General features: G+C 48.6%; 1 protein-coding gene across 8 annotated transcripts in view; it reads right to left on the bottom strand.

Annotated features, from left to right (window-relative positions):
• Window positions 1-16536, bottom strand: part of GRAMD1B (GRAM domain containing 1B) — a 183689-nt gene that overhangs the window by 80868 nt on the left and 86285 nt on the right. The window contains exon 1 of one of the 8 annotated variants that reach the window (XM_047690876.1): window positions 13481-13987. The exons of 6 other annotated variants lie outside the window; for them this stretch is intronic. In XM_047690876.1, the coding sequence (XP_047546832.1) occupies window positions 13481-13503 (23 nt within the window). In that variant the 5' untranslated portion in view covers window positions 13504-13987. Of the gene's footprint in view, window positions 1-6190; window positions 6274-13480; window positions 13988-16536 lie in introns of those variants that run through there. One more of the 8 variants, XM_047690881.1, reaches the window with a different exon arrangement.

Raw genomic sequence — 16536 nt, 5'->3', positions numbered from 1 at the left:
AAGGAAATTAAAAGCATGTCACCAATGATCAAAGAGATGCAAATGAATGATACCACTCGGGGAGTATCAGATTGGCAAAGACTAAAGAGAATGGTAATGCCAAGGCAGGCAAGGACAAGGGGAAGAAACAAACACTCGTAACTCGCTGGTGGGTGTGTAAACTGGAACAACCTTTCCAAAGGGCAACTTGGCACAAGGCATTAAAAGCCATTGACCTAGAAATCTGGCTTCTAAGTATTTATCTGCAGACTCTTAGCACATTATTTTTAATCTTAAAGAATTGCAAAGACTCTAAGTGTCCAATAGGAGAAGGGACAAATACTTACATCTCTGCAATACTACCCCTTAAACATAATTACAGAAATCTGTATTTATTATGATAGAGAGATCAGGTGCTATTAATTAAAGGATTTCAGAACAATGTACAGAGTGAATTGTAAGTTTCATCTATCTTTACCTTTCTATGTAAAGTATATACAGGAAAAAAAAACAGCTCGGAGGATATAGTGATTATCACTGAGGGATGATATTATGACTGACTTTTTTACTTTATATTTTCTGATTTTTCTACAATACTCAGAGACAATGGGTGTTGCCAAAACAACAACAGAAAACCCCACATATTCAAACAAGTTTAAACTACTGACAATTTTTTTCTCAAAAATGTTTCTTTTTTTGTTAATTTCTGATTTTCAGAAGACAAGTAGTATGCAAAAAAACTATGAAAAGCAAAAAGGACTATACAAATCTAAGAGGGCGATCAATTATCCAGCATATTTTTTTCTGAGTACCTACTATGTGTAAATCCTTGTAGAAAGTACCAGAAAATAAAACAAAAATTGGAATGCCTCTCTATTCACAGAAAAGATTTAATATGTCATAAAAGATAGAATGACATTTAATCCAAGACCGGAATTATGGGGATCCACGTAAAGTGCACAGAGAATGGAAAGGGACTAATTAATTCCTATCTGGGGATGAGATAAATCTGGGATTGACTTCTTTGAGAAGGTGAGAGTAAAGATAATTCTGAAGGATAAATGGATTTCCATAACCACAGACAGGAGAAGCAGAGGCAAAGGGGCAGCATAACCAAAGACTGCAGGGACATGAAAAGGTATGTGTGTGACATGCTCTACAAAGGGAAAGTGTGTCGAGACGGTGGGGACAGAAGAACCTGTGGAAATCTGGAGTGATGATGAGGCTGGACTCTCACGACGGAACCAGGGAAGGCTTTCAGTGTCATAGCCAGGTGTCACCTGTATATTGTAGGTTACTAGGAGCCAAGTTCAGTTTTGAAGAAGGGTTAGAAATCTGATCTGTAGCTCGCCTGAATGATCAATGGACCCAAACGTTCCAAGAAGAGATGAGATTATTCAGTCATAATAAAGGAATGAAGCACAGATACGTGCTATGGCTTAAATGAATCCTGAAAACATTATACTAAATGAAAGAAGCCAGTCACAAGAAAGTCCACATACATCTATGATTCCATTCATGAAAGTCCTTACAGGGGACTCACAGAAACAGAAAGTAGATTAGTAGTTGCCTAGGGCCGGGCTGGAGAGGGGGAAGGTCTTGTCTTGGCTAAAAGGCACAGATGGGGTTTCCTTCTGAGATGATGAAGATGTTCTCAAATTGCGGTGATGGTTGCACATATTGTGAATATACTAAAACCCACTGAGTTGTACACTTGAAATGAGTTGTGTGGCACGTAAATTATATTTTAAGAAAGTTTAAAAAAGAAAAAGAAGAAGAGGAGGAGACCAGCCAGGTGGCTACTGCAACAGACCAAGCAAGACATGGCAGGTTATGAATTCAGACAGTGGCAGTAAGCCACAAGGGAAAGGGCAGAGGACAAATCAGAGACACTGCAAAGAGAGAACGCACCATGTGGACAATGACAAGAGCAAGGGGAAAACAAACAAAAAAAGCTCCAAAGCTTCCAACGTGAATGACTAGGACAGGAGGATGGGAAGAGAAGGCTGTTGGCAGACTATCACAGATATGCTTTCTGTGCCATGAGTTCAAGGAGCTGAGCCCCTTCAGGCAGTGAGGAAACTCAGAGAGGGGCAGACCTGGAGTGAACAGTCCTTCTCCCTGCACCGGTGTGGAGAGGTCTTTTGTGACTGGGGACAATTACTCATTCTGTTTAGCGCAAACAGCTGACATCAAGGTGGTCCTGATGCCTAGAAATACACTTCGGAGAATTTAGCCAGAGAAAGAAGGGAAGACTGCCTTAAACAAGAAAAACCAGGGCACCTGAGTGGCTCAGTCTGTGAAGCGGCCGACTCTTGGTTTCAGCTCAGGCTGTGATCTCAGGGTCATGAGACGGAGCCCTACACCTGGCTCCACGCTCAGCAGAGTCCCCTTGAGAGTCATTCTCTCCCTCTCCCGCGGCCCCTCCCCCACTCCAAAATAAATAAATAAATCTTAAAAAGCAAAACAAAACAAAACAAACAAAAAAACACAAGAAAACCAATTTTATATCTGTACCTACAACAGTCTCAGCCTTTAACAGAATGGAGTCCTGCTCTAGGTCCAGACTCCGTAAAAGGAGCCCCATCACGGCGGCTGTTAAAGGTCACGGTTCCTGCAAAGACCACTCAACAGCAGAATGGCAGAGGCTGGCACCTCTTACCAGTGCACCTCCCAAGAGTACAGGTTGACTCTGTTTGTTTACATCATAGAATGCAAGAACGTGAAGGAGAAACACTTGGCTCATGCAATCAGAGGGTTAAAAAGTCATTCAAACAAGCCAGAGTCAACAGAGGCTAAATACATAAATATATTTTTTAAAAGGTACACTTTAGACCAAAAAGATGGGCTAAAAAAACAAACAATAATAATGTGCAGAGCCCAGCAGGGCAGATCACCTTCGAAAAGCCCAAAGGTCAAGAGTTCCCCAAATTTGCATCCTGAGGTCTGTCAAGTTGAGCCTCTGGAAAACAAAGGGATTTTGCATGTCACGTCCTAATGCCACTGGGATACCAACTACCGGCCACCCAGTAAGGCATAAAAAGTTGAGGTCGCTGCAGGGAAGCTATTATGAAACAGCAAGGCTCCCAGTCTCGGGAGAATGGGTCCAAAAAAAGCTCTTAACTGGAAGATAAATCTATTTGCACTACAGCAGAAGAGGTATGCGAGTCCCTCTGTGGAATTTTCCTGTAACAGGCGGTGCTGGTGAGACCCTACAGAGAAGGGCGTCCAGGTCTGGCTCCCCCACTCCTGGGGCCAACCCCCACCCCCACCCCAAGGCCAGGACCAGTTCCTATCACCAGCTGAGTGTGTGCTCCAGAAGGGGACAGAAAGAATCCAGTGGGAACTTGTGGAGAATACAGAAGGGTCCGACACTCCAGAGATCTCCAGCCTGAAGTTCATGGGGGTTTAGAAAGAGAAAAGTATCTGCTGCTCTAATCTCAGCTGTCATCTCAAAGATGAGGACACTGGTGCCTTGCCGAAGGTCACACACTCAGTTGGAGGTAGAACATGTTCCAGGCTCCAGCTAAGTGACCGAGTGACCATACCCATGGGGGGACAGAAGACAGGAGAGTTCCAGCAATGAGACTAAAACCTATCTGGGAGGCTATTAAGCTGAAAGTAGTAAAACTGAGTGATTGTGGACTAAGACTATCCTTCCTGGCTACTCTAAGGAAGATAAGGGTCAGAGTTCTCTGTATCTATCCAGGGCATGAGTAACAACTGCGGATTTTCAGTATGTGGAGAGCAAGGCTATGACCACCCTCTCTTTCAACATCAGACACAAGACAATGAAAATGTTAATAGCGACGTAACATCTATAAGGTGGTTACAAACGTGCCCGGCCTCCTCCTCAGTACCTTCCCAGGATTTATCTCCATTAATCCTCCCAATCCCTACAAGAGCCCTCCAAGGCAGGCATGATTAGCCCCATTTTATAGATGAGAAAATCAAGGCTTGGCAGAATAGGTAACTCACCTAGCATCCCACAACTAGAAAGGAGCAAAACCACTCGCACCTGTCCCTTAGGGTCCCCCACATAGCTAAAAGGAAGGAGCCCCCCTCCCCGGTGATGGAGCAGCCATTCGTGTCAGCATTAGAACAAGGAGATGCTGCCTGAGAAGCATGACCTGCCCACTCCGTGGGGAAGGGGCATGGGGCCCAGACTCCAGAGCCCCATCAGTGCTCAGTTCCCAAGATCTGCATTTTCTGGGACCTGTCCTCCCAGCCGTTGAATGTTTTCATAAATCTTACAAAACAAACAGACAAACTGAAGGGCTTTCAAATATTTAGGTATGGTTAAAATGCTTAATTGGATGGTGAACAATGTTTCACTCTCCTTTATTTATTTCTTCATTCTCCTTTAAGCTGTACGGATATATTATATGCTTTCTTTTCGAGGTAGGGTCCATTTCACAATTTTTTTTACAAGTTTTTTTTGTCTCTTAGTTTGTTTTTTAAATAAGCCCTGACCCAGCCCCAAAGTGAAGCCACCAGATCAGCGATGACCAGGGACAGGGCTCAGCACAGGGGTGAGTCCGCAGCAGAACTAGTCTCCCACACATCACCTGACCCAGAGAGCACCACTCCCCAGAAGACTGCCTCACCTCCATGCCAAACCCTTTCTGAATGGCTAAGTTTACAGCTCCAAACTCCCACCAAATAAACACCCCTTTCCTCATGCAGTCAAAGACTCCGGTAGTGTAGAGGTTAAGGGCACAGGCTTTAGAGGCAGACATTTCAATTTCACCCCAGTTTTACCATTAACCATGATGTCTTGAGCCTGTTACCTAAACCTCTTTGAGACTCAGTTTCCTTATCTATAAGATGGGATAAATACGACCTTTCCCGTTTCATGAGATAAGGAAGGCAGGCTCGCTGGCTCACAGAAACACAGTTATAATTTGTAACCCTATTCTTGTGTGCTTCCAAAAGCCAGGCACTTGTGCTCCAGTTCTCCCCCCTCCCCACCCAAACATCTTGCCCACCAAGCTGGGAAACACATCTCCCTCTCTGGACATTCTGAGCCCAAGGGCTTCACACAGCTGAGTCCAGCAACCCCACTCACCCTGCCTTACCCGTGAGGCTGTCTGTATGTGAAACCTGTCTTACACCACGTGAACTCTGCACATGCACACCCCTCTGTTCTGACCAGAACACGTAGCTCTCTCTCCTCCCATCAGTGCCTCGCTCTGGTTTCTGTGGTCTAGCTCTTGCTTCTTCCCTGCCTCAGAGACCCCTCTAAACTCTCTTGAAATCTCAGTGGCTTCCATCCTCAAGGACCTAGTCACGTCCCACCTCCTCCCTTCAAGCCCTTTTCCATTTATGTTGCTCTCGTCCTCTCTGTTCTTGCCCACCTTTGTAGTTATAATTTGTATTCATTAAATGCCTCCATAAATTACCTTGACCAATCCTCTAACTTTTCATGGGTATTTGTCTTCTCTCTTCTCATGGGCAAAGACCTGTCTTCCAATTGCTTTACACCTGCAGTGGTTAAGAGTGTGAACTCTGGAGTCAGACTGCCAGCTTGAACACTTTGGGGCTGTGTGACCTGAGGCTGATTACTTAATCTCTCTGTGCTTCAGATTACCACTTGGTAAAATCCACACCATAATAATATATAGCTCAAAAGACTGCTAGGAGTTAATCTACAGAAAACATTTAAGATATATGTGATATAGTAAACTGTCATGTTAAGTTTTAGCTACCACTACTGATGTCCATATCATCAGGATCGCTATTACAGTGCTTAGAAGGAGACAAAGCATGGAGCAAAAACATCAATTTGTTGCATTCGAGAGGCATCTTTATCTGTCTAAGTAAACTTTGTCTAGGGCTAGATAATAAATAATAAATATTTTATCTTTGTGGGCCACAGGTCTCTGTCACAACTGCTCAGCTCTGACCCTGGATCATGAAAGCAGTCACAGACAATGGCATCCACAAATGAGTGTGACTGTGTACCAATGAAACTTTACTTACGGACACTGACACCTTAATTTTGTACAATGTTCACATGTCATGAAATATGACCCTTCTTTTTTCACAGCCACTTAAAAATGTAAAAACCAAAAACCACAAAACATACATAGCTTGCAAGCTGTACTAAAGCAGGCAGGGAGCTGAACTTGAGTCCCCCAACCCTGGCTGTTGCTTGCTGACCCCTGGCCTAAGGTTACACAACGTCTTCCGTGACAGTTCAAATCCAGACCTTTATTCCACAGGCAGTAAGAAAATTGCCATCGGGTTTTAAGAAGGGGAGTGGACCCAGGGCCCCGCTTCCAGAAAAGCAGCTGTAGTCCCCATAACTGGTGCTGAACGAGACTCCTGGTTCTCCTCTCCTCTGCCCTTCAGAAGCCTCCTGGTTCCCAGACTCCCTGTGGTCAGGGAGGGCCATGTGATAGTGCTGAAGGGCAATGACAGCGTGCCTGCTTCCAAGGAGAAGCCCTGAGGGGCCAGGCTCTCCTGACCTCTATGGTGACTATGGAGGAGGGGCCAGGAGATTCTTAAAACCTGGATCACGGAGCCACCTGCCATGCCCCGTGCCTCACAGAGGATCACCTCCCTGGAAGTCTTGGCGGGGGCGGGGGGGGGGGGGGGGCGGGGGGGTGGCCATGCTCAAGAGCTAACTTACTGTGAGTTGAGCGACTGAGTCTGCGCAGGGGGAGGGGAGGATGTGTGACAGCAGCTGCTATCATAGCATAACCAAGCCTATCCAGTTTAATTCAACATCTTTATGCAAACATAAACCAAAGAAGGACGTTAAAGGTAAGTACACATAAAAACATCTAGCAATATCTAGTTAACCTATCCTTTCGCCTTAACTCATTTAGGAAACATATGACCAGACTTCTGGACAAGGGATTAGAAGCATTCCTCTCCACGTTTTCTCATGAGAAACCCTAAATCATCTCTTCCAGCAATAAAATTCAATGGCAGTAAGTCTTATAACGGCCGGGAGGAAGGGTTTCTAGCCAGAACAGAGACCCTCAGGCGCAGGGGTACCCCTTATGCATGGGGGACCCATTCAAAGACCCCCGGTGGCCACCCACAACCACAGGTACTACCAAACCCTATACATATACACACTATCCCTTCTCCTGTACATACACACCTATGATAAAGTTTAATTAATAAATTAGGCACAGTAAGAGTTTCACAACAATAATAAGAAAACACTCACACTGTCATAAATCTACGTGACTATGGTCTCTCTCGGTCACAATAGCTCGTTTCACTGTACTCGCCCTTCTTCTCTTTTTTTTTAAAGATTTATTTATTTATTTATTTGACAGAGCAAGAGAGGGAGAGAGAGAGAGAGATCACAAATAGGCAGAGGGCAGGGGTGGGGGGGAAGCAGACTCCCCGCGGAGCAGAGAGCCCAATGCGGAGCTCAATTCCAGGACCCTGAGATCATGACCTGAGCCGAAGGCAGAGGCTTAACCCACTGAGCCACCCAGGGGCCCCTGTACTCACCCTTCTTCTGGTGAGGTGAGATGATAAAATGTCTACGTGGTGAGATGAAATGAAGTGAATGCTGGAGGCGGGATGGCGTAGCGCTGGGCTACTACGGACCCTCTGAGGATCTAGCAGGAGGGGCACCTGCCTCCACACCACAGTTGGCCATGGGTAGCTGAAACCTCAGAAGGCAAACCCACAGAGAAGCAGGGGGCAATACGAGACAGGGATAGGGAGGGACGGGGCGGCGGCGGGGCGGTGGACTGCCATACCCGTAATCTGATTTGTTCTGACACAGTCTCTGCCAACCATCTCACATTCTAATACAGTAAATTTCTTTCTTCTTCAAATAATAATGATGGTGACTAGAACCATAAAAAATCATGGTGACAGCCGCTTATCTCAAGCTAGGGGCAGCTCCCAAAGTACAGAGCTGGATATGAGGTAGGACTTGTTTTTTTTTTTTTTTTTCTTTTTTGGTAATCTGTAAAGTCAGAAGATTCAGTCACTGCCCAGAGCCATCCTGACCACTCATGGGATTTCAATGCTTAGGTGACCAGCACTCAGTGCCCTGGATTTAACAGACCATGGGGAAACTCCCAATTCCCATCCCACCGAATCATAAAGTTAATCTTGCACTGTTAGCCAGAGAGGGTGTCTGCTGGGGGATGTCTGTGAATGAGTATTTAATATTTTCTTTTTTAAAAATATTTTATTTATTTATTTGACAGAGAGAGAGAGATCACAAGTAGGCAGAGAGGCAGGCAGACAGAGAGAGAGGGGGAAGCAGGCTCCCTGCTGAGCAGAGAGCCCGATGCAGGGCTCCATCTCAGGACCCTGGGATCATGACCTGAGCCGAAGGCAGAGCCTTAACCCACTGAGCGCCCCGAGTATTTAATATTTTCAAGTGAAGGTTCAGTGTTTCCTGCTGGCTAAAGAAGCATACCAAGCCCCCACATCACAAGCCACCGCTCTCTGCGGGCGACAGCCTTTCTCTAAACCATTCGTGGAAAGAAAGCAGAGAGCCCAGCTCATCTGCCCAGTGCTGTCATTTAATCCCACTTTCAAAACAGCTACTCCTCAAGGCAAACAGAAGTCGCCTACCAAGGCCACCAGCAGGTAATGAGTTGGTGACAAGGTTCAGATTCCCAAGGTGGCCCTCCAGAATCTGGAGCTACTGAGGGACCCCAACCCTCACTGCAGCTCACCTCCTGGTAAACGTCTGAGTCACTGGGAAGCCTGGCTCTCAAGGAGGCCATGCTTCCTCCGCCTCTAGAGAAAATTTCTCACGAAAGAACCTCCCAACATAGACGATCTGACCTGATCTTGACGCTCCAGAGGGAGAAATTCCAAACTTTCTCCTTATGTCTAATTTAAATTCTCTCTTGGAACCTCACCCATTTCTTCTTTCATGAAAGTGTTTCATGCATTAACAGATCTGAAGAGGGGGAGAAAAGCACAGGAGACGACGGACTTCTGGTAGCTGATGAAACATGGCTGACCACGAGTCTCCAGGAGCCATGGAGGAATGCAAAAATGAATTTCTGTCCCAGCTACTGGTGAGGACATAAGCGAGCAGGTTCCTTTACACAGCACTCATAGTCTTAAATAAACAGTGTGAAAGTACCACGAATCCTCACTCACCCACTCAAACACAAAGAGAAGCTCAAAATTCCTCTCCTCTGGGGACCACAGCCTGGCCACAGAAATGCCTCCCCCTTCTAGGTGTCAAGAACCCAGGCCTCTTTACTGTTTTCCCGGAACCGGATTCCTGCAACACACTGACTTTCCTGAAGGTCTGCCCGAGCCTCCAGCACCCACCAACCCCAACAGATGTGAAGCCCAGGAGCACAAGGACGGAGAAGCAAGACAGATGTCACTACACTCTGCAGAGTCCTGTGGGGGCCAAAATAATCTGTCCACGGCGCAGCCCCACGAAACTGGAGATCTTGGCGTTCGAGGTTCTGAAGCCCTAGGAATTCGGGGTATCTTTGCATCGCACACCCGCCCCAAAATAAAGAAAGAAATGATAACCATGGAGACGCTAAGGAGGACTGAGTTGTTCTTTGACTTTTTTTTAATTCTTTATTTTTTAAAGGTTTTATTTATTTGTCGGAGAGAGCGAGAGAGAGGCAGCACAAGCAGGGGGAGCATCAGGCAGAGGGACAAGCGGGCTCCCCGCCGAGCAGAGAGCCCGATGCAGGACTCGGTCCCAGGACTGAGCCGAAGGCAGACGCTTAACCGACGGAGCCACCCAGGCGTCCCTGAATTATTCTTTTAAAACATCTTATGGCCTCCAAATTGCATGTGTTCCAGAGTCACGATGACTCTTTCGCAGTCCTATGTGTTTGCATGGACCGCCTCCTCTCTCTCTCTCTCTCTCTCTGTCCTCTGCCCTTACCTTGTGCACCAAATTCCCGGGAGACAGAACCACAGGATCTTTTGAGAAGGGAGGCTGAACAGTGGGAAGATTTCCCCCTCGCCATCCCGCCACTTGTCAATCACAGACATGTACCTTGACCCGCATCATCCAAAAGCATCCCCTGTGATAACCCCCAACACCCTGAGGGGGGTGTTAGCGCCGTACAAAGGATGGGCTCTACTTACCTAACGCTGGCCAGCCTTCATGCCCCCACTCAAGTCCCAATGATTCCAGGAAGTTTCTTTGCTACCCCAGATGCAACGAATTCCAGCCTCCTCTGAATTTCTAGAGAACATGCTGCTAATAACATGAATCTGTCCCTTAGCATTTACTGACTGGCTTTGGGCGGGGAAGGGGTGTGTGTGTGTGTGTGTGTGTGTGTGTGTAAAGGGGTTGGGTCTCATTCTCTCAGTGAAACTACCAATCCCCTAGAAGTCAGAGGCAGTACCCTTTACATTTTTTTAACCCCACGATGCCTAAGCACAGGACTGTGAAAATTACCATGACTTTGTCCACATGCGCAGATCAAAAGGATGGAGGCAGAGCGGACATGCGGACCTTGCCCCTGTCCTCTGGGAAGGCTGGTCTAATGCAGACACCTCTGTTGTTGTGAACTGAAGTAGGAGTCAAGTAAGAAGAGCGCAGCCTACTGCCTTCTTCACTAACTGTCTGCAGGAATTTAGCCAAAACCTTTTAGCACTCTGTACCTCAGTTTCCCCTGCTCTCAAATGCAGATGCCAGCTGCATCATGGGCCTGTAGTAAGGATCGACTAAGATGCTACCCTTCCTTACACTTTTAAAAGTCTAACGAACAAAATAAATACAAGGCAAAGAGACCGCAAGGCAGGGGGGCAGCAGGGGGAGAAAAGCCAGTCTATGATGTCGTTACCTGCTGAGAAAAGTGCACCACAGAAGAGCAACCAAGCACAGGTGAATCCCAAGGGAAAATGACCCACAAATCCAACGCCTGACTGTACACCGGCCCCGCGTCTCAGATGGCTCACGGCTCACTCTGTAAAATGAGGGCCTGAAGCACAACGCCGTGAGCTCTGCGGGACTCAACACCTATAAAGTGCCTCGTGTGGTCCTTGACATGTCGTGAGCACTCAGTGAATGTCAGCTGCCGTTACTACTGTGATTATCAGCGTTATCATCATTTATATCTGTGTGTGTGTGTGTGTGTGTGTGTGTGTGTGTGTGTGTGTGTAGCCCAAGGTAGGGCTTGAACTCACGACCATGAGATCAAGACCTGAGCCGAGATCAAGAGTCAGGCACCTAACCAACTGAGCCACCCAGGCGCCCCAGCATCATCATCATCATTTTTTACACCACCAACACATAGCTGGTGTTCCAGAAATGTTTCTAGAAATGACGCAAACACTAGGAAGTTAGTTAATTCCATCCTCTTCCATATGCAGATAACGTCCCCCAGAACAAGGTAGCCAAGCTGTTTGGTCACCTTGTTCCTACCAGGTCTCCCTGTGGACAGAGGAAGAGTGCTCCCAGGCATGGGGAACCACCAAAGGGAGCTGCACGCAAGCCCAAACACTCACAACACACACGTGAGCCTGGCCCCTGGGCCAACACGGACCAGTATATTTACACCTAAGGAAATAGTGACTCACAGGGCCTAACACTGTCCAGGCATCAATGGCCAAACCTCCCCATCCTTGTAGTATTTTATTTGGCTGGAAGGGACAAGGTTATCCCAGTTCCAGTTCCCAGCATCACCCTGGTCTACTGAAACATATCAAGGGTTACTCGAGGCAGATTTTTAAAGACCCTGATCTCTACATGTCCCTGAAGGACCAACCCAGGCTGAGCAGAGAAGCATTCTGTACCAAAGTGATGTCTCCTCAGCAGAGACGACCAAGCACTCCTCAGTCCCAACTCGGCCATGCGGAGAGCAGGAGCAGGGAAGGATGTGGAGTGGTTTCTGATGGTGAGCCCAGTGTCCCCACTCACCCAGCAGGACCCGGGCCTTTCCCGGAGGCCTCACCCAAGTTACAGGCCCAGCTTGGCTCTGCTGAGGAATAAAGTGGCGCCTCTAAATGGTGCTGACTGGGCCTGGAATTCTCAGTGACTAAGATTCTGCCGATCCCTTCCAACCAACCCTGAAGGAATAAGGAACCTGGCCCCAAGAAAGCCATGAGGCCACTGCAGTACCTCTCCCTCATTTCCTCCACCTCGGAGGGGGGTTTCCAGCACAAGAGTTAAATATAAGAGGGAGTGACAGCAGATCCTGAAGAGAAGAAGTTACAGGCTGGTGGTGCGGGCGGGGGGGGGGGGGGTCCCTGATGGTGACCATTCCTCAGGACCTCAGTTTTTAAGAGTTAAGCTCACAAGAACGAGCTCCTTGCTTAACCTTCTTGCCTAAAGGAGGAGGACTGGACTAGAGTAATTCTGTCAGACCTTAACCTAGGGTCACAGCAGGGGTTTCTGGAAAGCCTGATGTAATCCAGATCCGGGTTAGGACCCCATGTACTAAACTGCCCGATTCCTACCCTGACTCTTAAAATCAACCTCCCAACCCAGAGAGATCACCTCCCACGGTCCCACCGCAGACGGACTGCGGGTGGACGGCTCCCAGCGGCAAGGAAGGCAGGGTGCATCCCTGCAGGGAACTCTCCCAAACTCTCCTCCTCTGGGCCTCCACTGTCCTCAAGGAGAGAAAGCACCTGCCCACCCCGCTCCCCGCCAGCCCTAAGAGCCTTCCTCCTCTGAACTGCACGCGTCACCCTGCAGGGAGTACCATGACAAAGTTTTCCAGGCAAAAGCTCCAGTTTCTCAAGCAGATAAAAAGCCAATTTACCCACCCACCCGATTCAAAGGAGAAAAGGGAGAGGTGAGGGTTTTATTTTTAAAATGGAAGGTAAAAATACTCTGACTACGTCTGCGGCCACCAGACAGCAACCTCACACATGTCAGGCACGAAGAGGCTTTAATATGCCAACATCAGGCTCCGGAAGAGGCACCAACAGAGCATGTGTGTGTGCGCGCGCGCACCCCATGGCGGGCAGGTGGTGGTGGGCACGGTGGTAGGGGCCACCCCTTCTCCTTCAGATGCCAGAGGAGGCAACCTGGCCCTCATGACAGTCTCCTCAAAGACAAGCCTCCAGGCAATCAGAGCCTGCCTCCCAGAATGAGGGTACCCTAAGGAACAGGGTGAGCACAGCCCCTGGTGATGTCTGTTGGGCTGGGAGGGGTATCACCGCACCCACCTCCAGCCTGAGACGACCCCCCCCCCCGGCCCTCATGCAAGGGTCCCTTCTCTACCAAGTTCCCTCTGTACAAGGTCCCTCAAAGTTGGAGACTCTTTGCAGCTGTACTTTCTCTCCACGGCCCCCACCCCCCAACTTCCACCAGACCCCTCCCCCAAGAAGATGCTGGCAGAAAACACTGCAGCAGCGCAGTGGATAAGCAAGGATAAGCCAGAGAGGGTGACCCAACTTTGCAGAGTGCGCCCGCCCCCACCCCGGACCCCTCGAGGGCTGTCTGTGTGAAGGAGACCTCCTAAGGATACAGAGGTGCTGGCGGGGGTGGGGCGGACATGGACAAGGACCTGGTTGAAGAACGATGACGATGACGAAGAGGAAGGTGCTGTATCCCTCCTCTACTTACCAGGAGAGCTTGAATCCTTTCATTAGTACGGGCACGAGAATCCACTGACCGTGTCCTTAGCATCCCCGTGACAGCTCCGGAGGTCCCAGGACATATTTGAAAAGATGACGAAGTCCCCAAAGAACAGAATCCCATGTAATGTGACTTGAACACAGAGAGAGAAAGAAGACAGGGAAAGAGGGAAAGCAAGCGCCAGCCAGAAGGACCCCTGCGTGCTGGGCTCGGAGGCCAAGGGCAGCTTCTGCAAATCCAGCCTGGGGCTGGAGCCGCCCGCCCAAGCTGTGGCTGCCGCTGCCAGCTCCTGATGGGGACGGGCCACGCTGGCCAGGCTGCAAAACAAGCCCGGAGGGGCTGTCAACAGGCAGGCCGGCTGGCCACCCACCCACCCTCGCCTCCCGCCGGCTCAGGGCAGCCTCGGGGCAAGGACCCGAGGAGAGCCCGGCAGGAGAGCGAGAAGCAAGCGGAACCTGCACCTCTCTTCCCGCAGGCGGCAGCTCCCGCAGCTCCATATAATCTCCTCATCAATGCAGTACCCAAGCAAAGCACTGCCAGCCACTTCCGCCCATTTAAAGACACAGCACATGTTTTGTCCCGGCATGGGACAGAAAGTCAGGGAGAGGGTGGGTGAGTGAGCTAGCAACGTGACTCCCGTGACTCCCGGGAAGGAAGAGGAGAGGGGCAGGAACAGCGGAAGGCGGGCACTTCCCCAGCATCCATCGAAGGGTTAAAATGCCACACCCGGTGGGGGGCGGGTGGGGACGAGAGCTGACCCCAGGCCCTCTGCTAACCTCAGGAACCCAAAGCCCTGCAGACCTGAAGGCTGGGGAGAGGGTTAGTGCCCGGGTGTCCAAAGGTGAGCTGCTCAAGGCCACCTTAAGTGGAATCCTCTCACCCTCTGCCCTGCAAGGCGGGGCAAGCTCCGGGGTGAGATCCTGAGAGCCGAGAGCCAGGGAGCGCGCTCACCGCACACACAACAGTTCCTTCCCCTGCTGGGGAAAGTGCTTCACCACCACTTCTGGGGCTCGGTGAGGCAGCAGCTTCGCCCCGTCACCTGGGGCCCCAGCATCCTTTTAAGGTGGCTGCAAGGCCCAGTGTTGAATCTAGGCAATGTTTTATCACCAATACGGGGCTCTAAGACGACTCAGAACCGGCAGAGCATCAAAGGGAGGAGGCACGGAGACGGTCAACCCCAACGAGAACATAGAATTCACTCTTAAAATCCTCCAGTCTGGGCCCACTGTGTTCCAGCCCCAGCAACCTCCCTGGCTGTGTAATTTTTTTTCTTTTTGTCCTCCCCTAGGTTACAGACTATCTGGGTCAATAATGCGGATGGGTGAGAACAAACAAAGAGGAGATTAATTATGAAATAGCAACCTTCAACTGAACCATATTAAGCCTTTTCCCCGAAACCTGCCTCGAAGCAGTCATCTGCAGACATCCGTACGTGCTGTACGTACACCATCTACACCTGGCCCTCCATGGTGACGGTCAAGAAAAACTGGAATGAAAGAGCCCCACCGGTGATACTCACTGTACCTGCAATTACGCGTTTATTACCTGCCTTCCTTTTTTTAGATGGCACACTCTGTGGAGGCAGGCACTGTGCATCGTGCTCAGGTCCACTGACTTAGGAGGGACTGTATGCAGTAGGCACTATTCGCAAGTGGTTAACTGAAGTGGCCTTATTCGAACCAAACTAAAATACTGCAGCCTCCCTCCAGTGTCCAGATGGTCCAGCAGAAGCACTCTTTATGGGGTCCAAAGCTTTTAGAGACGTCCTCCCAAAGCAGTTTGGGGCTATGGACTTTCCCTCCTCCATCCACAGCCCCTAGGCTAGACAACACTGAAATGCTTTCGAGACTTCTGAACACATCTTTAGTTATATGCCGGCACCAAAAGACACTGCAGGGAAGCTGAAGTTCTCCTTTACAACCCAGATAATTCATTCAAAGGGCCTCCCAAGACCAGTGACACCAGCTCCTGGACAAATGTCACTTAGAGTACTCTAGGTAGATGAGACTGTTCTCATACTGCCCCACGGACTGCTCTGATCACAGATAGCACATAAAACCTGCATCAAAGTTTCCAATATTCCATGCAAAGCAAATCACTATTTTAAAATTCTTTTGGCTTTAACTCTTTACCTATTTTTTTTTAAACTCCTTGCAACTATTAATAAGAATGCATTGGAAGCATACACTGTCAGGTGTCATGCTAAACCTTTAGTTGCATTATCTCATTTAACTCCCATATCCATATTACAAAGTGGTGATGATCATCATTTTTCAGGCAGTGCCGTTGAAAGCAAGTATAGCACCTAAGATCTGCCTAACGCTAAACGGCCCACAAGCTGTAAGCTTGAAACTTGAACTCAGGCATGTTCAACCTCAAAACCCAGTCTCTTAATCATGATCTACGCTTATTAAAAAAAAAAAAAATCTATCAGACAAGTTGATGGATAAGGGCTCACACGCTCCCAAGGCAAAAAGAACCCAGGCAACAGGTGAAAAAGGATGCTGAGTCAAGTTAGCTCCTTCTTTCCACTACTAGTGCTGATGAGTTAGCTTGCTTACGTTATCAGTGTATGAATGTGATGTGAGTAACGAGACAAGGAGAGCCTTGTGGGCTGGGAGGCAATCACCTGCCTCAAATTCCCCTTGGCTGTTTCCGGTTTCTGAAACCAGAGCTTTTCAGAGAGCTCTAGAGCCTGACTCCATTGTCGTGGTCCATAAGAAAATCTTAAAAAATGATAGAAATAGGGTTTTAAAGAGCCATGGGATTTCTATCTTTCCTTGAAATAAAGAATAAAACCAAGCAAGATGAAAGACATTCTTCACTCAGTGTTATTTCCCTCCTGGGTCTTCTCACAGAGGGCAGACCATTTTGTACGGTTTGGAAAGGTTCCTGACTGGCAAGCTGTCAGCACTGACATAATTCTAGATTACTCTGGGGGGGTGAATGCGTGGATTAATGGTCAGGAAGGTGCTTTCGATTCTCCTGCTTCTGCCTGACTCTGAAATCTGGCTGCTCCTTGATGTCTGTATTTCAGGAAGGGC

This window comes from Lutra lutra, chromosome 10, assembly GCF_902655055.1.
Source record: "Lutra lutra chromosome 10, mLutLut1.2, whole genome shotgun sequence".
Classification (NCBI taxonomy): domain Eukaryota; kingdom Metazoa; phylum Chordata; class Mammalia; order Carnivora; family Mustelidae; genus Lutra; species Lutra lutra.
The sequence above is the reverse complement of the archived record's forward strand: the minus strand, read 5'-3'. Positions and strand labels throughout refer to the sequence as shown.